Consider the following 26050-nt stretch of genomic DNA (forward strand, 5'->3'; position numbering starts at 1 on the left):
TAAATGCAAGAAAAATTTAGAATGACTAGGGAATCTAATCCTTCAGTATAATGATTCATTCCTTTTATTTAGAACTAGAACAGCATCTCTACAAAATTTTGTTAGCTGTTTCTAGCGAAATCTTGCTGCAGAAAAAGTCTACCTCAATAAAATTCTTTTAGAAACTTATGCCTTCCAATTCATTTCCACTTTTGGAACTGCCATTTAGTTGTGCATGGGTGATTTGCATGTCCTTAATTCTGTGGCAGATCCATCATTTTATCTCTTTCATCTTCCTCATAACATATGATGAAAGAGTATCCAGTTAACTAATTTGATAGATGAAGGTGCTTGGTGAAATACCCTGCATTTGGAGATCATTCATGGAGTTGATATGACAATTGCTGCACAGCACAGCAATCTGAAACATTTTTTCAGCTACTGCCAGTAGTTGCAGCCCCTTTTCTTTTGATTACCTGGAGGAGCTCTTCCAGGTTTGTGGTGCCATTCACACCAGACCTCTTTTACACAGGTCTTTGGGCAATTCTTTTTAATCATTCTAGGGATTTGGCCATCGCTGGCTGTTCTTGTATTTACAGCCCATCCCTAATTGCCTTTAAGACGGTGGTGGTTAGCTGCTTTCTTAAATGGCTGCAGTGCATTTGATGTGAATTTGATGAATTTCTGCAGAGTGTCATGTGGACACTGCTAATACTGTGTGTTGGCATTGGTCGGAGTGACTGGATGTGTTGACAAAGTCGTGAACTGCTTTGAATTGGATGGTGTGAAATCTCTTGAGTGTTGTTTAAATTTACATCCATGCAAGTAGAGAATATTCCATCACACTCCTGATGTGTGACTTGTAGATGGTGGACAGGCTTTGGTAAAATAGTTACTAGCGGTGTTCCGCAAGGATCTGTTTTGGGACCATTGCTGTTTGTCATTTTTATAAATAACCTGGAGGAGGGGCTAGAAAGTCGGTGGAGTTGTTGACAGTGAGGAAGGATGTGTCAGGTTACAGCAGGATATAGATAAGTTGCAGAGCTGGGCAGAAAGGTGGCGAATGGAGTTCAATGTAGGTAAGTGTGAGGTGATTCATTTTGGTAAAAGTAACAAAAAGATGGGGTACTGGGCTAATGGTCGGATACTTGGTAGTGTGGATGAGCAGAGGGATCTTGGTGTCCATGTACACAGATCTCTGAAAGTTGCCACCCAGGTAAATAGTGCGGTGAAGAAGGCATATGGCGTACTGGCTTTTATTGGTCGAGGAATTGAGTTCCGGAGCCCTGAGGTCATGTTGCAGTTGTATAAGACTCTGGTGCGGCAGTATCTGGAGTATTGTGTGCAGTTTTGGTCGCCATACTATAGGAAGGATGTGGAGGCACTGGAACGGGTGCAGAGGAGGTTTACCATGGTGTTGCCTGGTATGGTAGGAAGATCGTATGAGGAAAGGCTGAGGCACTTGGGGTTGTTTTCATTGGAGAAAAGAAGGTTTAGGGGTGACTTGATAGAGGTGTACAAGATGATTAGGGGTTTAGATAGGGTTGACCGTGAGAACCTTTTTCCACGTATGGAGTCAGCTATTACGAGGGGGCATAGCTTTAAATTAAGGGGTGGTAGGTATAGGACAGATGTTAGGGGTAGATTCTTTACTCAGTGAGTCGTGAGTTCATGGAATGCCCTGCCAGTAGCAGTGGTGGACTCTCACTCTTTATGGGCATTTAAACGGGCATTGGATAGGCATATGGAGGATAGTGGGCTAGTGTAGGTTAGGTGGGCTTGGATCGGCGCAACATTGAGGGCCAAAGGGCCTGTACTGCGCTGTATTTTTCTATGTATTCTATGATTTCTAGTCTCTAATCTGCTCTTGTAACCACAGTATTTATATGGCTAAAGCAGTTTAGTTTCTAGTCAATGGTAACATTCAGAATTTTAGTAGTCTAAGATGTGGCCTCCTCTACATCGGAGAGACCGTGCAAACTTGCGGAATGGTTCAGGGAACATATCTTGTCCATATGCATCAGCCAACACCACCTTCCTGTGGCTGTCCACTTCAACACTCCCTCCCACTCCCGTGTGGACATATTCATTTTGGGCTTCCTCCATCGCCTACACAAGGGCACACGCAAACTGGAGGTGGAACACCTCATCTTCCACCTTGGGAGCCTACAACCATACGACATGGACATTGAATTCACCAGTTTTCAAATCTCCCCTCCCCCCACCTATTCCAGACCTAACAACCCCCCCCCCCCCCCCCACCCCATTCAGATCTGCCCTCTTGACCTGATCTACCAGTCCATCTTCCTTTCCACCTATCCGCTCCATATTTCTCACCGACCTATCACCAAGAGCTCCTACCTTCACCCACCTATCGTCTTCCCACCTACCTTTCCTCTAGCCCCACCCCCTCCCGCTATTTATCTCTCAACCCCTTCCCCCTTCCCAGTCCTGAAGAAAGATCCTGACCGAAATATCAACTCTAGCTTCTTGGATAGTGCTTGACCTGCTGTGCTTTTTCCAGTGCCACGCTTTATCAAATCTGACTCTCCAGCATCTGCAGTCCTCACTTTCTCCTCGTATTGGAAGATCCAGTATTGGAAATGTCACTGAATGACAAGAATTGAGGTTTAGTTTGCCTATTGTTGGAAATAGTCATCACTTGGTAGTTGTGTGTCATCAATATTACCTGCCACTAGTCACCTCAAGTCTGGATATTGTCCAGGTCTTGCTCTATCCAGGCACAGACTGCCTCAGTTTCTCTGGAATTGCAAGTGGTACTGAGCATTCTACAATCATCAACAAATATCACCACTTCTGACCTTACGATCAAGGAATGGTCATTGATGAAATAACTGAAGATGATTGGGCTTAGGATACTACCCTGAGGACCTGCTGCAGAGATGTCCAGGAGCTGAGATGACTGAGCACCAACAACCACAACCATCTTCCTGTATGCCAAGTATGACTCCAAACAGTGGAGAATTGGTCTCCTTATTCCCATTGACTGGAATTTTGCTATGGTTCCTTAAATTGTAAAATCCCTAAAGTATGAAAGTAGGCCATCCAACCCACCAAGTCCACACCGACCCCCCGAAGAGCTGCATATCCCTGTTAACCCTGCATTCCCCATGGCTAATCCACAGAGCCTGTACATCTTTGACTGTAATGTTGATGTATATTTTGTTCCACAAATCCAGACAGCACAAATTTCTGGATAACGGTAGATGCTTTAGGGTGTAGGTTTGCTCGCTGAGCTGTAGATTTGATATCCAGAGTTTCATTACCTGGCTAGATAACATCATCAGTGGCGACCTCCAAGTGAAGCGAAGCTGTTGTCTCCTGCTTTCTATGTATATCTTTCTCCTGGATGGGGTTCCTGGGGTTTGTGGTGATGTCATTTCCTGTTCATTTTCTGAGGGGTTGATAGATGGCATCTAGATCTATGTGCTTGTTTATGGCGTTGTGGTTGGAGTGCCAGGCCTCTAGGAATTCTCTGGCAAGTCTTTGCTTAGCCTGTCCCAGGATAGATGTGTTGTCCCAGTCGAAATGGTGTTTTTTTTTCCACGACAAGCAGACCAAACACAGCCAGAAACCCTAACCACCTTACCACATATCAAAGAAGTTTCAGAAATGACAGCCAGACTACTGAGACCCCTCAGAATCCTAGTAGCACGCAAACCCACCAACACTCTCAAACAAAAACTAACAAACTTAAAAGACCCAGTATAACCTATGGGCAAAACCAGCGTCATCTATAAAATTCCATGCAAGGATTGCCACAAACACTACGTAGGACAAACAGGAAGAAAGTTAGCCACCAGGATACATGAACACCAGCTAGCCACAAAAAGACACGACCCCCTCTCCCTCATAGCCCTACACACGGATGAAAAAAAAACACCATTTCGACTGGGACAACACATCTATCCTGGGACAGGCTAAGCAAAGACATGCCAGAGAATTCCTAGAGGCCTGGCACTCCAACCACAACGCCATCGACAAGCACATAGATCTAGATGCCATCTATCAACCCTCAGAAAACGAACAGGAAATGACATCACCACAAACCCCAGGAACCCCATCCAGGAGAAAGATATAAATAGAAAGCAGGAGATAACAGCTTCGCTTCACTTGGAAGTCGCCACTGATGATGTTACCTAGCCAGGTAATGAAACGTCTGGATATCAAACTTACAGCTCAGCGAGCAAACCTACATCCTAAACCTCAACCTGAGCTACAAACCTTCACAAACCTTGCGGTAGATGCTTTATTATTGGACAGCCGGCGACAGATTCTCAATGACCCCCAAAGTAATGATGTATCTATTTGTGGTGACACTTCTCCACGAATCTCTGCTCGATGCACAAAGACAGTATTTTTTATAGGAATTAAACAAAAGGTCTAAAAGTCACATGGTTGATAAGTCACAAAGATGTAAAAGGTTCAGAATATCAGTCTTTCTGACCCCGTGTATGCTGGCACCTAGCCTCAAAGGAGACCTCCACTTTCGGCACCATCTCTTCACTGCTGGGCCCACTTTGCTGAACCCTCACTTGTCTCGCAACCTCAAGAGTCTCTGTCTGTGCTGTCAGGCCATGCTGCTGCTTTGCCACAAGCCCTGCTTCAGCTGCACATGTTGCTTTGTTGGTGCCATCATCTTGAAGAGTCTGCTGCTGCCAACCCTGCCATCCCCAGTCGCTGGTGGAGTTTTGCTGCTGCTCCTGACAGCTCTAAATGCCAGGAGAACAACCTCACTGTTGTTGCTACCAGTCCTGAAAGCTGGGAGAACGATCCCACTGCTGCTGCCACCAGCCTTGAATGTCAGCCAGGAGGACAATCTTGCTGCTGCTGCAGTCGGCCCTGAATGCCAGGAGAGCGCATTTGCTGCCACTGCTTCAAACTCCGAATGACGAGGGAATGCACTCGATTCCTCCACCCCTAATCACCAGGAAAATATCCTCGTGTCACCTTCCATTACTTTACTGATAAACGAGAGTGGATTGATGGGGTAATAATTAGAGTCACCGAGTCCTACAGCACAGCGACAGGCCCTTTGGCCAAAACTGGTCCATGCTGTCCAAAATGTCCATCCACGCTAACCCCATTTCCCTTCACTTGCCCATATCCTTCTAAACTTTTCCTACCCACGTAATGTCCACATGCCTTTTAAATGGTGTTAATATACACACCTGAGCCACTTCTGCTGGTAGCTTATTCCATATACGTACCATCCTCTGTGTAAAAACATTGCCCCTCAGGTTTCCTTTTATTCTTTCCTCTCTAACCTTAAACCCTCTAGTCCTCGATTCCCCAACCCTTGGAAAAAGACTGAGTGCGTTTATTCTATCCATGCCATTCATGATGTTATACAGTTCGATAAGAACCCCCCCTCAGTCTCTTATGGTCTAAAGAAAAGAGTCCTAGCTTGTTTAACCTCTCCCTGTAACTCAGGCCCTTGAGTCCTGACAACATCCTTGTAAACTTAATCTGCACTCTTTCCAATTTAATAACATCCATCCTGTAGCAAGGTGACTAAAGCTGACCATAGTACTCCAAGTATGGCCTCACCAACATCCTGTACAACATAACTTCCCAAATTCTCTTGTCAGTGTCCTGAAGACAAATGTGCGAAAAGCCTTTTTCACTGCCCTGTCTACCTGTGACTCCACTGTCAGAGAACCGTGCACTTAGACTCCAAGGTCCCTCTGTTCCACGACACTCCTTAAGGCCCTATCATTCACCATGAAATTCCTTCCTTGATTTGACTTTCCAAATTGCAAGACCTCACACTGAGGCACTTCACGAGTCACAGGCCTCCAGTCTGACAAGAATCCTTCCACTATTACCCTCTGTTTCTTACCATCAAGTCAATTGTGTATCCAATTTGTAAGCTCCCGCTGGATTCCATGTGATCTAACCTTCAGAGCAGGATTAAATCTGATGTTCTCTTGTGTATGGATGTACAAAACAATTTTCCACATTGTCAGACAGATGCCAGTATTGTTGCTGTTCTAGAGCACCTTAGCTGGGGGCACAGCATGTTATGAAGCACAAGTATTCAGTATATTGTAAGGGCCCAAAGTCTTTCATTCAGCTCTTTCTTATTGTCATGTGAAGTGAACCAAATTAGTTGACGATTAGTATCTGTGAATTTGGTCATTTCTGGAAGAGGCTGTAATTGATCATCCACTTAGAATTTATGTCTGTGGATTGATGCAATGCTTTAGCCTTGTCTTTTGCACTGATGTGCTGGGCTTCCCATCACTGAAGATGGGGATATTTGTGTATACTCATCATCCAGAGGTTTGTTTACTTTTCTACCACTTCGCAACTGTATGTGGCAGGATTCCAGAGCTAAGATCTGATTGTTTGAGTGTGGAATCACTTGGCTCTATCTATCACTTACTGCTTTTAAGACAATAAGGACTTAAAGCAGGAATAGATAATTCAGCCACTTGAACCTGCTCTGTCACTTAATACAATCATGGTTGATCTCATCTTCGCGTCAAGTACATTTTCTTACCCACTGCCAATAATCCTTTAACAGATTACTAATTAAAAATCTATCTCCTCTTTAAATTTATTCATGTCCCAGCACCCATGGCTCTGAAATAGAAAATTCCAAGATTTGAGAGAAATCATTGCTGTTCATCTCTCGCTTTTAAATCTGCCACCCCTTGGCCTAAAGCTATGATTCATTCTAGATTGACCATAACATCTGCTGTTGCATCCTTAACACCTTATATAACCTCAATTAGATCTCCTCTGATCATTTTAAACCCTAATCCTTCTAAATTCTAAACTCATCTCAATTCTTTCTAAAGTAATCTCACCTCTAGGACATCTCTGCAGGAGTTCATCAGGGTAGTGTCTTAAATTCCAATCAGCTCAATATTTCTGCTGTTTATCATGAAAGTAGTCTTGATTTGTAACTTCACTAGATTGACACCTTGTTTATAGGTATGCCTGATGTTGTTCCTGTCATGCTCTCTTCCACTTTTCAGTGAAACAGGGTGATCACCTTGCTTGATCCAAGATATGCTGAACTATGAGTTGCAGATTATGTTTGAGTACAATTTTGCTCTGCTGATTCCCTACGGTGTTCATGGATTTATAGTCTTAAAATTACCAGATTTATTCAAATTCTCTCCCATTTAGCTCAGTGATAGTGTCACTCATCATAATGAAGGTTATCCTCAATGTGATGTTGCAACTTTGTATTCACAAGGATTAACCATTGGAGTGATCACTCCAACTGATACTGATTTAACTGATGAAGAAGGACAAGGATGGACTTGAAATCAAAGTTCTCAACTGGGAATTGGTTTATTTTAACAAAATCAGATATGATTTGGCAAGAGTGCATTGGGAGCAGGTACTTCCAGATAGATCTGACTCATTCAAGAAGGAAATGTGGAGAGTACAAGGACAACATGTTTTGATAAAGAAGAAGGATGGAACCGTTAAATCTTATGAACACTGGCTGTTGAGAGATGTAAAACATTGAATTAAGAGAAAAAGGGAGGTGTGTGGCAGATACTGAGGACTTAAAACAGCAAAAGCCCTAGATGTCTATAGAATGTGCAAGAGGGAACTTATAAAGGAGATTAGGAGAGCTAAAAAAGGCATATGGAAGAAATCTGGTGGGCAAAATAAAGGAAAATCCAAAGTTATTTTGCAAGTACATTAAGGGTGAAAGGATAATGAGGGAAAGCGTTGGACCCATTATCACAGTGGTGATTAATAAGTGGAGCCAGAAGATGTAGGTAGAGTTAAGAGTGAATACTTTGGCTCTCTGTTCACTTGTGAGAGGGACGATATGAGTATAGATATCACTGAGAAAATCTGTGATATAATCAAATAATTTAGCATAGACAGAGAGGAGGTTATTAGTGGTTTGGCAGGTTTAAAAGTAGATAAATCTCCAGGGCCAAGTAAAATTTATACCAGATTATTGCGTGGAGGAAGGGAGGAAGTGGAAGGATGCTCACAAAAATTTTCAATTCCTCTGTAGCCGCAGAAGGGCCAAAGGACTGGAGAACAGTGGTACCAGTATTCAAGAAGGTAGCAAGGGATAAACGAGCAAGTTACAGAATAGTCAGTCTAACATAGGTGGTGGGGAAACTATTGGAAGCAATTTTGAGGATTGGAATTGACCTGTATTTGGGCGAACAGTCAACATGGTTTTATTAAGGGGAGGTCATGTGATGATGCTATGGATTTAAGATGTGTATTTTGTCCAATTTGTTTTTATGAAAACAGGTTGACATACAGGTGACAAGTGGTCTACTCAAAGCCAATAAACAGCTTGTGAGACCTTGTTTCTTTTTTAAAGTTGGACAATGGAAGATGCCTGAATGGGTGGTGTCAAGCTCCCACCCAGAACCAGGATTTTCCATTTTAGCTTTCTTCAGTTGCTGGAATCTTGATGCTGGATGTGGACGCTCTTACTCCTTCCTCTGTTACAACTAAAAGCTGAGATTCTCTTCCTGCTGCTATGTTAGACAATCTATTTTACCGAATTTGCCTTCAGCAAAGGTGTGTTTATGGGATGCTACTATACTGGAACAGTTAATTAACAGTAGTTAATATATATATTACTATTAAGAATTTTGATAGTTACACTTAAGTCAATGCTTTTATTTTTATTTTGCATTTTAACTGTAGTGTAAAAATGAAATGTGTTTTGCTTGAAGTTGAGTAGTTTGACCAATTGAATTGCATCTGAATGCAGTGCCTTATGCTTAACTTTAAAATAAGGGTTGAGGCTATCTTCTTCATTTATTTTGAGGGGGTTTGGCCTGATTCATAACGGTCGTGTCTGATCAACTTGATTGAACTTTTCAAAGAGATGAATAGGTATATAGATGAGGGCAGTGCTTTTGATGTAGTTTACTTTGACTTTAGCGATGCCTTTGAAAAGATCCTGCCTGGGAGACTGAAGGTAAAGGCAAGAGCCTGTGGTATCCAAGGAAATTTGGCAAACTGGATCTGCAATTGGCCGAGTGAAAGGAAGCAGTCAGTGAGATTGAGGTGTGTTTTTTCTTACTGGAAGTCTGTGTCCACAGGGGACAGTGATGGAACCCTCACTGTTTGTGCTTTATATTCATGATTTGGCTTTGAATGTAGGAGGATTGATCAGTATGTTTATGGATGATACAAAAAATGATGGGGTAGTAGATTGTGAGGAGGGCTGTTTTAGACTACAGCAGGTTGTAGTCAGACTGGCCACTTTGGCTGATCAGGGGCAAATGGAATTCAATCTGAAACGTGTGTTGTGACGCATGTAGGTAGGACAAACAAAGCAAGGGAAATGCATCATGAATAATAATACATAGTACATAAGGACTCTTGGAGACATTGAGCATCAGAGAGATTTTAGTCTACTTGTGCACCGTTCTTAAAGTTGTCCAGACAGGTGGATAAGGTGGTTAAGAAAGCATATAGTGTACTTTTATTAGATGGATACTTTGGAGTAGGCAGCGTGCGGGCTCCTGTGCCGGGGCTTATCCTGTTTGTCTGCAGTATTTTTTTCCTTTTTCCTTCTTCTCCGTCTTTTTTTCTAAAACTTGCCTGATAAAGTGAGCTCATTGGCAGGAGGTTGCTTCAATGGGCTCCGGAGCAGCGACAACATCCTCAGATAGAGCGTAACTACAGAGTCAGTCAGTTGGCTAGTGAAGCCTGGAGTGGGAATCTCACTTGTACATGGATGGATCCCCAGCGGCTCGGAAGCCTAGAGTTAGACACTCTCTTGGTGGTATGGTGTGGGTTGGGAAGCCCAGAGTGGGATACTCTCAGTGGCATGGCATGTGCTGGGAATCCCGGAGCGGGATACTGTCGGTGGTATGGCATGGGCTGGGAAGCCTGGAGCATTACTGTGGTGGTGGTATGCCGTAGCAGTGGAGGAAGAAAAGTTGGACTCTCTTTAAGTTATCATTTTTTTATTTTATTCTAATTTAATGTAAATGATGCATATGTACAGGCGACAAAACACACTTTTCACTGTGTTTTACATTGAATATTTGAAGGATATTCTATTTTATTCTAGTCTAGTCCACGCACAGAGTTTTAAGAGTAGGGAGGTTATGCCGGAATTGTATAAAGCATTGGTTAAAACACGTAGAGTAGTTTGTGCAGTTCTGGAAACTGCATTATAAGAAGGATGAGATAGCACTGGAGAGTGTGCAAAGGATATTTACTAGTATGTTGCCTGGACTGAAGAATTCTAGTTCCAAAGAAAGATTGGATAGATTAAGGTTGTTTTCCTTAGAGCATTAGGAGATTCAGAAGGGATGTACAAAGTTAAAAACCATACAACATCAGGTTATAGTCTAACAGGTTTAAGTGGAAGCACTAGCTTTCGGAGCGCTGCTCCTTCATCAGGTGGTTGACAACCTGTAAGCCTGTTGGACTCTAACTTGGTGTTGTGTGATTTTTAACTCTGTACACCCCAGTCCAACACTGGCACCTCCAAATCAGAAGGGACATGATTGAGATGAAATTATAAGGGGTATTGATAGGGTAGACAAGAAGACATGTTTTTTTCCCTTTGATGGAGAGATTAATGACCAGGGGCACTGATTTTAGGGGAAGGGCAGAAGGTTTAGAGAGGATGTGAGGAAAGACTTTTTACCCAGAGGATGGTGAGAATCTGCACCACAAACAATCCATTGTCGGCTACTAATAGTCCCCATTAGTAGCTATTAATTTTCTTAGACCTTCATCCACTCTTTTGTCTGTCCAATTGTTTTTCTCACTTGTTGAGCTCTGTCCCCACCAATAGGTTACTCCTCCCTCATTCCCAATCCTATCTTCTGCATAAACACCAACTTTTTCTTAGCTACCATCAGTTCTGAAGAAGGATCGTTGGACCTGAAATGTGAACTCTGATTTCTCTCTACAGATTCTACCAGACCTGCTGAGATTTTCCAGCAATTTCTGTTATTGTTTTTTGTCTGTAGGGGTGGTAGAGGTGGAAACACTCATGATATTTAAGAAATATTTAGTTGTGCACTTGTAATGCCAAGGCTATGGACTAAGTGCTAGAAAATGGGATTTAAACAGTTGGGCAGTTATTTTTGACTTATGCAAATGAAGTAGTTCATGGACCTCTGTGCTGTAGATCACTACCACCTTCTCAGGTGCGATAAATGATGGCCCAGTTTGTGAAGGCCACCTCCTATGAATGAATAGAAGAAAATTTTCCCTTTTATCTTCCTGCCCCTCTTAAATTTTGCTGGCTTAAAATTTCTTACATCTCTATCTTTCCTCAGTTCTGATGAAAGGTAATTGACTGGAAACTTTGTTTCAGGTGATCCAATGGCCAGACTGCTATTATTCTCGTGTAAACGTGAGTTGTCCATGAGGACACTGCAGAATCTCAATCATAGCAGCCTCCGAAGGATTTGTCCATGAAATTGATGTTTCCCTTTGACAATTACTCTCTGCTTGGAACCCTTGAAAACCCTTAATTTAATTTGGAGAATTCTGAGGGTTCGAATAAAATTAAGTAAACAGTTAAGAAACTTTAGACTATAAATTGTGTAGTATAACTCCTGACCAAAGATTTCATTGACCCCATACTTACCTCACACACTTTCAACTACACTTCCCTGAGACCACTTAAATCCCCCAGACCCTGATCCAACATGCTTTCTCATCTTATTAGATCAACATCCCCAGCCCACTTCAGACCTGACATCCATTGTCACTGCTGCTAGACCTACATCCTTCCTTTCCTGGACATGCTCCCACCTTATGCTGCTCCAGGTCTGAAACTCCTGACTTTCCCTGCTCCTGGACCTGCAGAGCCTTCCTTTTCTGGACATGTTGTCACCTTGCTCTGCTCTGGACCTGAACCCACCCCCAACTGCCTTCCCTTGCTGCTGTACCTGATGCAACCCTTCAGCCACTCCAGACCAGACCCTTCTTTCCTTACTCTGACCCTGATCCTCCTTCTCTTCTGCTGGCCCACACTCCCTTCCCCTCTTTGATGGCAGCTGTTTAAGTGTAGTCTCTGATTTCAGACCTTTAATTTTCAAAATATAGCAGTTGCCTGCTGCGAAAAAGGGGCATGGAATGCTATCCTCTGAAAGTTCTACGCTGCAAAAAAGCTGACGGATTAGAAGTATGGCTCTGCATTTCTGAGGAGCTCTGAGGAATTTCCTGTCAGAAATGTAGACCTTCTTCCTTTCATAAAGAAGAAGGAGCAGATAGGTGATTTGCATGCGATTGCTATTGCACAAAAATTTGGCCTATTAGTTTTGTTTATTTACATAAAAGCAACCTGACCTGCTGAGTCAAGCACTCTTTGTTTTTATCATGGTTCCCCTCCATGGTCATTATATCCTACAAATCCTTGAAGTTCCACCCCCAGATAAATCAATTAATCCTAAAGCAAGGTGGTGCTTTCTTCAAGTTAATGAAATTTGTGGATGAAGGAAACAGGCTTATTCTTTTTAAGAATAGTTTTGTTTTCTGCTAAAACAAAATACCTCCACAGTTACAGAAGAACATTTAATTGGGAACATTTTTGAAAAGAAAACTCAATTTTTTTTCTTTGTTCCAGCAATGGCTGACTGTCCAGGAAACCAGATATACCGGGAATGTGGATCTCCCTGCAAATCTACTTGTTTAAATCCACAGTTTACCTGTGACAGTTATTGCAAACCTGGTTGCTTCTGTCCTCCTGGTAAGAGTGCTTTTTGAAAATAACAAATATACAGAAATCAATTTGTTACAGGTTTTGGTTCACTTAGTTCTAACATTTGATTTTAGTGCCTGTAATGAAATTTTTAAAAACTATTTCAATAATCTTTGAAGAATTCAATGTTTTCATATATTGTGATGACCGATTTGCTTGTTGAAGTATAATTACTCAGTGGTTCGAGTTGCACTTGATGCAAAGGATAAGAAAGTTTTTGGTGTTAGAGGCTTAATATTGCAGTCTTAGAAATTTGTTGCAGAAGTTCCTCAGAGCAGCCTCCTAGTTCAGCCATCTTCCGTTGATTCTCCAAACTCTACATCATAAGAACTAGGAGCAGGGGTAGGTTGCCTGGCTGTTCGAGCCTGCTCCGCCATTCAATGAGATCATGGTTGATCTTTTTGTGGACTCACTTACCCACAAGATAGGGATAAAGCTGTTTGCTAGCAGCGCTACATTGTTCAAATCAGTTTCCTTGTGATGATTTGTCCTAGTTAACCAACTTGCCCCAGTTTGCCTGGGCTTCCCCGTCTGGCACTGGTGAACCCAAACTCCTGTTTCCTTTGAATCCATTGTTGATCCCTCATGAAGTCACTGAATACTACCAAAGTTGATCGGGTTGTTAAGAAGGCATATAGCGTGTTGGCTTTCATTAGTTGGGGGACTGAGTTTAAGAGCCGTGAAATTATGCTGCAGTTCTGTAGAGCTCTGGTTAGACTACACTTGGAATATTATGTTCTGTTCTCGTTGCCTCATTATAAGAAGGATATGGAAGAGTGCAGAGAAACAGGGCATGACTTATGAAGAAAGTTTGAGGGAGCTAAGACTTTTTTTATTGGACCGAAGAAGGGTGAGAGGTGTCTTGATAGAGCTGTACAAGATGATGAGAGGCATGGATAGAGTGAATAGCCAGACACTTTTTCCCAGGGGAAAAGTGGCTATCACAAGGGGGCATAATTTTAACATGATTGGAGGAAGGCTTAGGGGAGATGTCAGAAGTCGGTTCTTTACACAGAGAGTGGCGGGTGCATGGAATGCACTGCCAGCAGTGGTAGTAGAGTCGGATACCTTAGGACCATTTATGTCTCTTGGATAGGCACATGGATGATAGTAAAATGAAAGGTATGTAGGTTAGTTTGATCTTAGAGTAGGATAAAATGTCAGCACAATGTTGAGGGCTGAAGGTCCTATACTGTGCTGTACTGTTCTGTGTTCTATGTTCTATATTATCCTGCTTTTTGTGTTCAGGATGTGCCTGGGCTCCTTTCCACAGACATCAGTGTTGTAACTGTCCTGGAAGAGCTTGGCTAGGGGAACAGCGACTTCTGGAGCACAAGTCTTCAGTATTATTGCTGGAATGTTGTCGAGTCCCATAGCCTTTGTCACCCTCACCTGAAGTGGGTGGCATAGTGGCTCAGTGGTTAACAGTTACCTCACAGCACTAGGGACCTGAATTTGATTCCATCCTAAGGCAACTGTCTGTGTGGAGTTTGCATGTTCTTTCCCCCTTCGTCTGCATGGGTTTCCTCCCACAGTCCAATGAAGTGCAGGTCAGGAGGATTGGCTATGCTAAAATGTCCATAGTGTCAAAGGACGTGTGGGTCTGGGTGGACTCGAAAGTCCGAATTGCTTACTTCCACACTGAAGGGATTCTATGATTCTAATCTATGATATGTTCATTTCAGTATCAAGGTAAGACTGGTGTCACTCCCCTCACTTGGTGAAGGGAGTGAATGTTGAGGATAGTGAATAAGGTGCCAGTCACATAGGCTGCTTTGTCTTCAATGTTTTCAAGCTTCTTGAGTGTTGTTGGAGATGCACTCATTTAGGCAAGTCGAGAATATTCCACCATACCCCTGAGTTGCGCCTTGTAGATGGTGAACAGACTTTAGGCAATATCCTGTCAGAAGATGAGTTACCTGATGCAGGATTCCTTGCTTCTGACTTGCTCTTGTAGCCACTGTATTTAAATAATTAATCCAGTTCAGTTTCTGGTCAGTGGTAACTCCCGGGATGTTGATAGTGGATTCCGTGACAGTAATGCAATTGAACAACATGGCTGGGCTGTCAAGAGCAAATTAAATTCTAAAGTAATGTTTTTGTTCATCTTCAAAAAAAGAACACTTACATGAGGATATCAGATGAAATCAAATATAAAAAGTATGTTGTTCCTTGTGTGCACTGCAACTGTACCTTAATGGCCAGTGAGAATGTTACCTGATACATTGTGAGTTATAGTTACTGTAAGTATGAGAATGAGAGTAATTTTAATTTAATCTTCCTGGTCTTCCTTTTGGCTCAACGGAATGGATAAGTGGACAGGATATAAATTGTGTGACAGGGAGCTCCTGATCTGTCACTTTGTTTTTGCTGGTTGCCTTGTATAGAAGTTACTGTTATGAGTTAAAATAAATAGGAAGTAACAGAGGGTGGCAAAATTCAACATTGTGATAGAAAGTAAAATGTTATTAATGCATGCTTAATTTGCTGCAGGAAGTGTTCTTGATGATATTACTTCAAAAGATAAATGCATACCACGACATGAATGCTCCTGTGTTCTAAATGGGAAAATTTATGCTCCAGGAGAAAAAATGGATTCATCATGTACTACCTGGTAATTAAATATTTTTACATTTATTGCCTTTGAATTTATAATCATCTCAGTTATAATGTAGAGTCGTAGAATCATAGAGATGTCCTGCACGGAAACAGATCTTTCGGTCCAACTCGTCCATGCCGACCAGATATCCTAATCTAATCTAGTCCTATTTGCCAGCACTTGGCCTATGATTCTGTTAACCCTTCCTATTTATACACCCATCCAGATGCCTTTTAAATGCTGCAATTTTACCAGCCTCCACCAATTCATCTGGCAGTTCATTCCATACATGCACCAGACTCTGTGTAAGAAAAGTTGCCCCCTAGGTCCCTTTTAAATTTTTCCCCTCTCACCCTAAACCTATGCGCTATTCCTGCAACCCAGGGAAAAGACATTGTCTATTTATCCTATCCATGCACTTCATGATTTATAGGTGCCCCCCCCTCAGCCTCCAACGCTCCAGGGAAGACAGCCCCAACCTCTTCAGCCTCTTCCGATAACTCAAATCCTCCAACTCTGGCAACATCCTTGTAAATATTTCCTGAATCCTTTCAAGTTTCACAACATCCTTCCAATAGGAAGGAGACCAGAATTGTATGCAATATTCCAAAAGTGGCCTAACCAATGTCGTGTACAGCCGCAACATGACCTCCCAACTCCTGTTCTCAATGCTCTGATCAATAAAGGAAAGCATACCTTCTTCACTATCACACCTGCCTGCGAATCTACTTTCAAGGAATTATGAACCTGTACTCCAAGGTCTCTTTGTTTAGCAACACTTCGCAGGACCTTATTATTAAGTGTATAAGTCCTGCTCTGATTTGCTTTTCCAAAATGTGGCACTTCGCATTTATCTAAATTAAATACCATCTGCCACTCCTCAGCCCGTTAGCGCATCTGATTAAGATCCCATGTCCACTACACCTCCAATTTTGGTGTCATCTGCAGACTTACGAACTATACATCCGATGTTCACATTCAAATCATTTATATAAATTACAAAAAGCAGTCAACCCAGCACTGATCCTTGTGGCACAACACTGGTCACAAGCCTCCAGGCTGAAAAGCAATCCTTCACCATGAAACTCTATCTTCTACTTTAGAGCCAGTTCTGTATCCAAGTGGCTACTTCTCCCTATATTCCATGAGATCCCACTTTGCTAACCAGTCTCCCATGAGGAACCTTGTTGAATGCCTTACTGAAATCCATAGTGATCATGTCTATCACTCTGCCCTCATCAGTTCTCTTTGTTACTTCTTCAAAAACCTCAATCAAGTTTTGTGAGACATGATTTCCCGTGCACAAAGCCATGCTGACTATCCCTAATCAGTCCTTGCCTTTCCAAATACAGGTAAATCCTATCCCTCAGGATTCCCTCCAACAACTTGCCCACCACCGATGTCAGGCTCACCAGTCTATAGTTCCCTGGCTTTTCCTTACCACCTTTCTTAAATAGTGGCACCACATTAGTCAAGCTCCAGTCTTCTGGCACCTCGCCTATGACTATTGGTGATCCAAATAGCTCAGCAAGGGGCCCAGCAATCACTTCCCTAGCTTCGCGTAGAGTTCCAGGGTACAGCTGATCAGAACCTGGGGATTTATCCACATTTACGTGTTTCAAGACATCCACCTCCTCCTTCTCTCTGGTATAGACATTTTTCAAGATGTCACTGTCTATTTCCCCACATTCTATGTCTTCCATGTTCTCTAGAGTAAACACTGATGCAAAATACCCATTTAGTATCTCTCCCATCTACGGCTTCACATGTAGGCTGCCCTGCTAATCTTTGAGGAGCCCAATTCTATCCCTAGTTACCCTTTTGTCCTTAATGTATTTCTAAAAACCCTTTGGATTCTCCTTAATTCTATTTACCAAAACTCTTATGTCCCCTTTTTGCCCTCCTCATTTCCCTCTTAAGTATACTCCTACTGCTTTTATACTGTTGTAAGATTCATTCAATCTGTGCTTTTAATCCTGACATATGCTTCCTTCTTTTTCTTAGCCACAACCTTAATTTCTATAGTCATCCTGCATTTCCTACACCTACCAACCTTTCCTTTCACCCTAAAAGGAATATATTGTCTCTGGATGCTTGTTATCACATTTTTGAAAGCTTCCCATTTTCCAGCCGTATTTTTACCTGCAAACATCTGTCCTCAGTCAGTGTTTGAAAGTTCTTGTCTAATACCGTCAAAATTAGCCTTCCTCCAATTTCGAACTTCAACTTTTAGATCCGGTCTATCCTTTTCCATCACTATTTTAAAACTAATAGAACTATGATCGTTGGCATAATAATGGAAACAGGCCCTTCAATGTGACTTGGTCATGCTGACTAAATTTCTTAAACTGAACTAGTCCCATTTGCCTGTCTTATCCATGTATCTCTGCAAATGTCTTTTAAATGTTATAATTGTAGCTCAACAATGTCCTCTGGCACCTTGTTCCATACACGCAACACCCTCTTTGTGAAAAGGTCCCTTTTAATGTTTCCAAGGGAAAAAAGTCTTTGGCTATTCACCTTATCTATGCCCCTTATAATTTTATAAGGCCACCCCTCAGTCTCTGACACTTCAGGGAATGAAGTCCCAGCCTGTTTAGCCTCTCCTTATAACTCAAACCTTCCAGTCTCGGTAATATCCTTGTAGAGCTTTATTGCACCCTTTCCAGTTTAATAACGTCCTTCCTATAACATGGCAGTTGTACTCAGTACTCCAAATGCGACCTTACCAATTTCTTGTACAGTTGTAACATAATGTGCCAACTCCTGTGCTCATTGCTCTGTCTTTTGAAAACGAGCATTTTTTTAACCACCCTGCCTATCTGTAACACTACTTACAAGGAACTATGTACCTACATCCCCAGGTCTGTCTGTTTAGCAACACTCCCCAGGCCCTACCATTAACGGTGTAAGTCCTGCCCTGATTTGTCTTATCAAAATGCAATATCTCGCACTTATCTAAATTAAATTCCATCTACCCATTTCGGCCCACTGGTCCAGTTGATCAAGATCCTGTTTTACTCTTAAATGACCTTCTTCACTGTCTGCGATACTACCAATTTTGGTGTCTTTTGCAAAATTACTAACCCTGCCTCCGATATTCTCATTCAAGTTGTTTATATAATTGGCAAACAACAGTGGAACCAGCGCTGATCCTTGCGATACACTCCAGTCTGAACAATAATGCTTTACAGCCATTCTGTGTCTCCTACCATCAAGCCAATTTTATATCCAGTTGGCTAGCTCTCCCAGGATCCCATGTGATCTAATTTTACTAACAAGACTACCATGTGGAACCTTGTGGAGTACCCTAGTAAAGTCTGTGCAGACAATGCCTATTGCTTTGCCTTCATCTGTCTTCTTGGTCACCTCTGCGAAAATCTCAGTTAAATTTGTGAGTCATTATTTTTCACGCACAAAGCCATGCTGACCATCCCTAATCATTCCTTGCCTTTCCAAATGCATGAGGAGAAAGTGAGGTCTGCAGATGCTGGAGATCAGAGCTGGAAATGTGTTGCTGGAAAAGCGCAGCAGGTCAGGCAGCATCCAGGCAACATCCAAATGCATGTAAATCCTGTCTCTCAGACTCCCCTCCAATAACTTAGCAACCGCTGATGTCAGACTCACTGATCTGTGCTTCCCTGCCTTTTCCTTGCAGCCTGTTTTAAATAATGGCACAACATTAACCATGCTCCAGTCTTTCAGTCTCTCATTCCTGCCTATGATACAAATATCTTTGCTAGGCACCCCACAATTTTTTCCCTAGTTTTCCACAATGTCCTGGGATGCACTTGATTAGGTCTCAGGGATTTGTCTGTCTTTATGCATTTTTTAAACTCTCCAGCACTTACTCTTCTGTAATATGGATTCTTCAAGACATCACCATTTATTTATCTGAGTTCCCTAGCTTCTATGTCTTTCTCCATGATAAGCACTAACGAGAAATATTTGGTCATCCATCTCCTATGGTTCCACAAATGGATGATCTAATTGATCTTTAAGAGGCCCTATTCTCTAAATCTTTGGACTGTGAGTACTAAAATGTGCATTTTTTTTCAATATTTATAAAATGTTTTTGACAACATCAGTTTGGTATAACGTATACATGTATAATCCTTAATGGATAATATATCTTACATCTACTTTGTCAACTTGTTTTTCATTATGTTGATCTGCTTCTATTACTATATTTGTTTAAAATCTTCTAGATGGACTTTCCATCTGACCTATCTGACTTCCTGATGTCTCATTCCTGTCATTATATTAGTTCATTTTTTTTTCCAGTGCTAGTTCCTAAGTCCATATCTGTGATGCATTTATTTATTTAAATTTGTCAACAGTATGGCTTTGGACTTCTTATAGTTCTTTGAAAATGCTTTTTGACCATATTAAAAACTTTTTCTGTCAATAACACATTTCGCCTTCCAAGTAATGTTAGAAAAGTATTTACCAATTTGATCCAAATATTTTTTTCTTAAAATCATGATTAAATGTCTATAAGATCACAATGTTTAAGAGCTGAAGATGACTGTTCAGCAGTTCTTTCGGGTTTTTGTTTACTGCTAAGACTCATGTTCTGTTATTTTGATGTTTATTTATGTATGAGGAGAAAGTGAGGACTCCAGATGCTGGAGATCAGAACTGAAAATGTGTTGCTGGAAAAGCGCAGCATGTCAGGCAGCATTCAAGGAGAGGGAGAATCGACGTTTCGGGCATGAACCCTTCTTCAGGAATGAGGAAAGTGTGTCCAGCAGGCTAAGATAAAAGGTAGGGAGGAGGAACTTTGGGGAGGGGCGTTGGAAATGCGATAGGTGGAAGGAGGTCAAGGTGAGGGTGATAGGCTGGGGTGGGGGTGGAGAGGTCAGGAAGAAGATTGCAGGTTAGGAAGGCGGTGCTGAGTTTGAGGGATTTGACTGAGACAAGGTGGGGGGAGGGGAAATGAGGAAACTGGAGAAATCTGAGTTCATCCCTTGTGGTTGGAGCTTTCCTAGGCTAAGATAAGGCGTTCTTCCTCCAACCGTCATGTTGCTATGGTCTGGCGATGGAGGAGTCCAAGGACCTGCATGTCCTTGGTGGAGTGGGAGGGGGAGTTGAAGTGTTGAGCCACGGGGTGGTTTGGTTGGTTGGTGCGGGTGTCCCAGAGTTGTTCTCTGAAACGTTCAGCAAGTAGGCGGCCTGTCTCCCCACACCTCCACACACATCATTTATTACCCGCAAGAAATGCAAAACTTGCGCCCACACCTCCCCCCTTACTTCCCTCCAAGGCCCCAAGGGATCCTTCCATATCTGTCACAAATTCACCTGCACCTCCACACACATCATTTATTGCATGCGCTGCACCCGATGTGGCCTCCTCTATATTGGGGAGACAGGCCGCCTACTTGCGGAATGTTTCAGAGAGCAACTCTGGGACACCCGGACCAACCAACCCAACCACCCCGTGGCTCAACACTTCAACTCCCCCTCCCACTCCACCAAGGACATGCAGGTCCTTGGACTCCTCCATTGCCAGACCATAGCAACATGACGGTTGGAGGAAGAACGCCTCATCTTCCGTTTAGGAACCCTCCAACCACAAGGGATGAACTCAGATTTCTCCAGTTTCCTCAATTCCCCTCCCCCCATCTTGTCTCTGTCAAATCCCTCAAACTCAGCACCCCCTTCCTAACCTGCAATCTTCTTCCTGACCTCTCCACCCCCATCCCCACTCCAGCCTATCACCCTCACCTTGACCTCCTTTCACCTATCGCATTTCCAACGCCCCTCCCCCAAGTCTCTCCTCCCTACCTTTTATCTTAGCCTGCTGGACACACTTTCCTCATTCCTGAAGAAGGGCTCATGCCCGAAACGTCGATTCTCCTGCTCCTTGGATGCTGCCTGACCTGCTGCGTTTATTTATGTATATATGGAAGCTGTACACATCAAAATAGAGGTACACAACACAAATTATATTGTGACGACAAAGGTTTTGTACTATTTTTACAGATATCAAGCTTCTGTTCAACAATAACTGCAGATAGTAGTTTCCAAACGAGTTACACACTTTTCATTTCTATCCCTGTCTAATCCTGGTTGCATAATTCGCAATCCAAGACCATATATATGACTATACAATCCAGTCACGTTCGAACTAATATATATGTCTATGCTATCCAATTCTATTCAACCTAACGCACATTATTGTATTTTCTGAACATATCATTACAGGCTTACATCCCATACTGTAAAATCATGTAACTGTTGTTACAGGAAACATAATCTGTTCATTTATAGAGTCTTAGAGTCATAGAGATGTACAGCACAGAAACAGTTCCTTCGGTCCAACTCGTCCATGCCAACCAGGTATCCCAACCCAATCTACTCCCACCTGCCAGCACCTGTCCCATATCCCACCAAACCCTTACTAATCATGTACCCATCCAGATGCCTTTTAAATGTTGCAATTGTACTAGCCTCCACCACTTCCTCTGGCAGCTGATTCCATACATTTACCACCCTCTGCGTGAAATAGTTGCCCCATAGGTCTCTTTTATATCTTGTCCCTCTCACCCTAAACCTATGCCCTCTAGTTCTGGACTCACCCACCCCAGGGAAAAGACTTTGTCTGTTTACCCTATCCATGCCCCTCATGATTTTATAAACCTCTATAAGGTCACCCCTAAACCTCTGCCACTCCAGGGAAAACAGCCCTAGCCTATTCAACCTCTCCAGATAGCTCAAATCCTCCAACCCTTGTAGATCTTTTCTGAACCCTTTCAAGTTTCACAACATCTTTCCGATAGGAAGGAGACCAGAATTGCATGCAATATTCCAACAGTGGCATAACCAATGTCCTGTTCAGCTGCAACATGACCTCCCAACTCCTATTCTCAATACTCCGACCAATAAAGGAAAGCATACCAAATGCCTTCTTCATTATCCTATTTACCTGTGACTCCACTTTCAAAGAGCTACGAACCTGCACTCCAAGGTCTCTTTGTTCAGCAACACTCCCTAGGACCTTACCATCAAGTGTGTAAATCCTGCTAAGATTTGCTTTCCCAAAATGCAGCACCTTGCATTTATCTAAATTAAACTCCATCTGCCACTTCTCAGCCCATTGGCCCATCTGATCAAGATCCTGTTGTAATCTGAGGTAACGTTCCTCACTGTCCACTACACCTCCAATTTTGGTGTCATCTGCAGACTAACAAACTATACCTCTTATGCTCACATCCAAATTATTTGTATAAATGATGAAAAGTAGTGGACCCAACACTGATCCTTGTGGCGCTCCACTGGTCGCAGACCTTCAGTCTGAAAAACAACCCTCCACCACCATCCTCTGTCTTCTACCTTTGAGCCAGCTCTGTATCCAAATATTAGTTCTCCTTGTATTCCATGAGATCTAACCTTGCTAACCAGTCTCCCATGGGAAACCTTGTCGAACGCCTTACTGAAGTCCATATAAATCACATCTACTGCTCTGCCCTCATCAATCCTCTTTATTACTTATTCAAAAAACTCAGTCAAGTTTGTGAGACATGATTTCCCATGCACAAAGCCATATTGACTATCCCTAATCAGTCCTTGCCTTTCCAAATACATGTATGTCCTATCTCTCAGGATTCCCTGCAACAACTTGCCCACTACCGATGTCAGGGTCACTGGTCTATAGTTCCCTGGCTTGTCCTTACTGCTTTCTTAAACAATGGCACCACCTTAGCCAACGTCCAGTCTTTCGGCACCTCACCTGTGACTATCGATGATACAAATATCTCAGTAAGAGACCTAGCGATCACTTCCCTGACTTCCCACAGAATTCTAGGGTACACCTGATCAGGTCCTGGGGATTTATCCACTTTTATGCATTTCAAGATATCCAGCACTTCCTCCTCTGTAATATGGACATTTTTCAAGATGTCACCATCTATTTCCCTACATTCTAGATCTTCCATATCTTTTTCCACATAAATACTGATGCAAAATAGTCGTTTAGTATCTCTCCCATCTCCTGCAGCTCCACACAAAGATCGCCTTGCTGATCTTTGAGGGACCCTATTCTCTCTCTAGTTACCCTTTTGTCCTTTCTTCCTCTGCATCAGCTCCCCCAGTAGTCCTTGGCAAATGCTCAAGTATATGTGTTGAAGACTCCTTCTTTGTTGTTCAGAACCTGCCAGTTGTTTAGATCCTGGATAGTCTTAAACTGCTGAGCTATATACATTATGTGTCATTGCATTTTCCCTCTCCCATTTTCCTTCATATGGTATGGGCTCCTGTTTATATTTCCTGAAGATCCTTTTTTGGTGGCAACATAGACGGAATTGTCTACACTAACATTATCAGGTTACAGACTGTCACTGCCCTCTGAAAACTTTTTAACCCCCCTGCTGTGTTGTATTCTGTGGCTGATCTGGCCATTTTGATTGCTGCTTGGATAGCGAGAGTCATCTAAACTCATCCTTGATTCATTTGTTCCTTGGCTGTCTGTATATTATTGGCATGTGAACTTTGTGGCTTCGTATATGGCCGTTCAAGCGATCTGGCCTTGGGTTTCATTCGTCAATTCAGTGTTGTTGCACCATGGACTGTACATGTGTGTGGTTGTCTGATCTAGTAAATGGATGTCTCCTAAGAAGACGGAGAGAGTTGCTTGCTTACAAGGCTGGGTGGGTACTAAGCATCTCAATCCCCCAAAAACCATTTCAATCTGTGCTGTCATAAAACAACGCTGTGTTGGTGAAACTCGTATTGCTCCAGAAGCTTACCAAGGTAAGTGTGATCTTAATTAATCAAAGGCTCTGAGGTCTGGCATGTGCACATAATGAAGTTTGTGATCCTGCACGTCATTCACCACATCCACTGCTTGGCCTTCACCAACTTGTGTCGTCACATCCTCAAAGAACTCAATAAGGTTTTGTAAGGCATGACCTGCCCCTCACAAAGCCAAGCTGACAATTTTTAATCAAACTATGTTTTTCCAAATAGTCATAAACCTTATCTTACAGAATCCTTTCCAGTACCTTGCTTACCACAGATTTTAAATATCCCAAAATACTCCTTTCTGACAATTAACATTAGTTTTTTGGTCATCATTAGACTCTTAATTCCAGATTTGTATTGAATTCAAATAGCACCATCTACCATGGTGGGATTCAAAGCTAGGTGCCAAGAATATTACCTGGGTGTCTGGATTATTTGTCTTGCAATAATACATCTCGGCCATCATCTCCCCTAGGGCAGCTACAGCCCACTCTTGCATCTTTGTGACTGTAGTTGTCATTTTCCCTTCCGACTCCCCAGCCCCAGCTTCTGATTTTATTCACCCCAGTCCAACACCAGCACCTCCACATCATGCCTATCCTGTTTATGGGTAGCCCTTCACTATTCTTCTGGATCCATCTATGTCGAGGTCATATCTGTTTCCTACAGTGCCTTGTCTCAGACTCAGTCTCAGCAATAATTGCTGTGCTGTATTCCTCCCCTTCCATATTCACCAATCCTGCAAGAGTTATTATCCTTATCTCCTACTGTATGGATCTCCCATTGTGCCTTCTGGCATCTGATACTGTTTTCAGTTGTCCTGTATATAGGATTTGTACTGTTGTATATGATGTGTGTAAAACCACTTCTCCCAGTATACTTACTGTTTCTCTAACCCTCACAGTCCCCAGGCTGTACAGTCCAATGCCTAGATGCAGCATGTTAATCCTATGGATACTGGTTACTGCTTGTTGGAATGGTATGACACAGGTGTTTGTGTTTTTGTATAGCACCCCATATTTTTGTGGTAATGTATGTGGAAGGGGTGTGTCAAATCCAGAAGTCACAGCTTTCTATAAAGGATTTGACACACTCTTGGGTTCAATTGCTCAGTCAATGGTTTTCCTTCCTTTGTCAAGTTCTGTATTGGTATCACGTTTTCCAAGTAATTGCGTACAAAGTTCCTAAAGTATTTGAATAACCCACTTTCCATATTGTAGTTGGATGGGACAGGATTAGAATAGCCCTTATCTGTTCACATGGAAGCTCTTTTATTTCCTGCGATATGCTGTATCCTGATATGTTTCTCTCTGCTATCCCACCTGTGCTTTAGTCTTCAACTAAGAAAAACTTTGGTGAGCCTTTTGTTGTCCCTTTCTTCTGTAACTGTGTCTCCGAGTTCCTTACCTCAATTGTTGGTAAAGTGTTGGAAAAGGTTGTAAGAGATAGGATTTATAATCATCTAGAAAAGAATAATTTGATTAGGGATAGTCAGCACGGTTTTGCGAAGGGTAGGTCGTGCCTCACAAACCTTCTTGAGTTCTTTGAGAAGGTGACCAAACAGGTAGATGAAAATAAACCGGTTGATGTGATGTATATGGATTTCAGCAAGGCGTTCGATAAGGTTCCCCACAGTAAGCTATTGTACAAAATGCGGAAGAATGGGATTGTGGGAGATATAGCAGTTTGGATCAGTAATTGGCTTGCTGAAAGAAGACAGAGGATGGTGGTTGATGGGAAATGTTCATCCTGAAGTCCAGTTACCAGTGGTGTACCGCAAGGGTCAGTGTTGGGTCCACTGCTGTTCGTCATTTTTATAAATGACCTGGATGAGGCGTAGAAGGGTGGGTTAGTAAATTTGCAGACGACACTAAGGTCAGTGGAGTTTTGAATAGTGACGAAGGATGTTGTAGGTTACAGAGAGACATAGATAAGCTGCAGAGCTGGGCTGAGAGGTGGCAAATGGAGTTTAATGTGGACAAGTGTGAGGTGATTCACTTTGGTCGGAGTAACCGGAATGCAAA

General features: G+C 42.5%; 1 protein-coding gene across 1 annotated transcript in view; it reads left to right on the plus strand.

Moving 5' to 3' along the window:
• The window catches only part of LOC122558127 (mucin-6-like), a 103841-nt gene that overhangs the window by 17862 nt on the left and 59929 nt on the right, over nt 1-26050 (plus strand). The window contains exons 4-5 of the mRNA XM_087996206.1: nt 12551-12673; nt 15179-15299. Coding sequence (XP_087852332.1) covers nt 12551-12673; nt 15179-15299 — 244 coding nt within the window. The remainder of the gene's footprint in view (nt 1-12550; nt 12674-15178; nt 15300-26050) is intronic.

Source organism: Chiloscyllium plagiosum, unplaced genomic scaffold (genome assembly GCF_037043375.1).
Source record: "Chiloscyllium plagiosum isolate Xiang-an unplaced genomic scaffold, Cpla_swu_hap1 HiC_scaffold_18, whole genome shotgun sequence".
In the NCBI taxonomy this organism is placed as follows: domain Eukaryota; kingdom Metazoa; phylum Chordata; class Chondrichthyes; order Orectolobiformes; family Hemiscylliidae; genus Chiloscyllium; species Chiloscyllium plagiosum.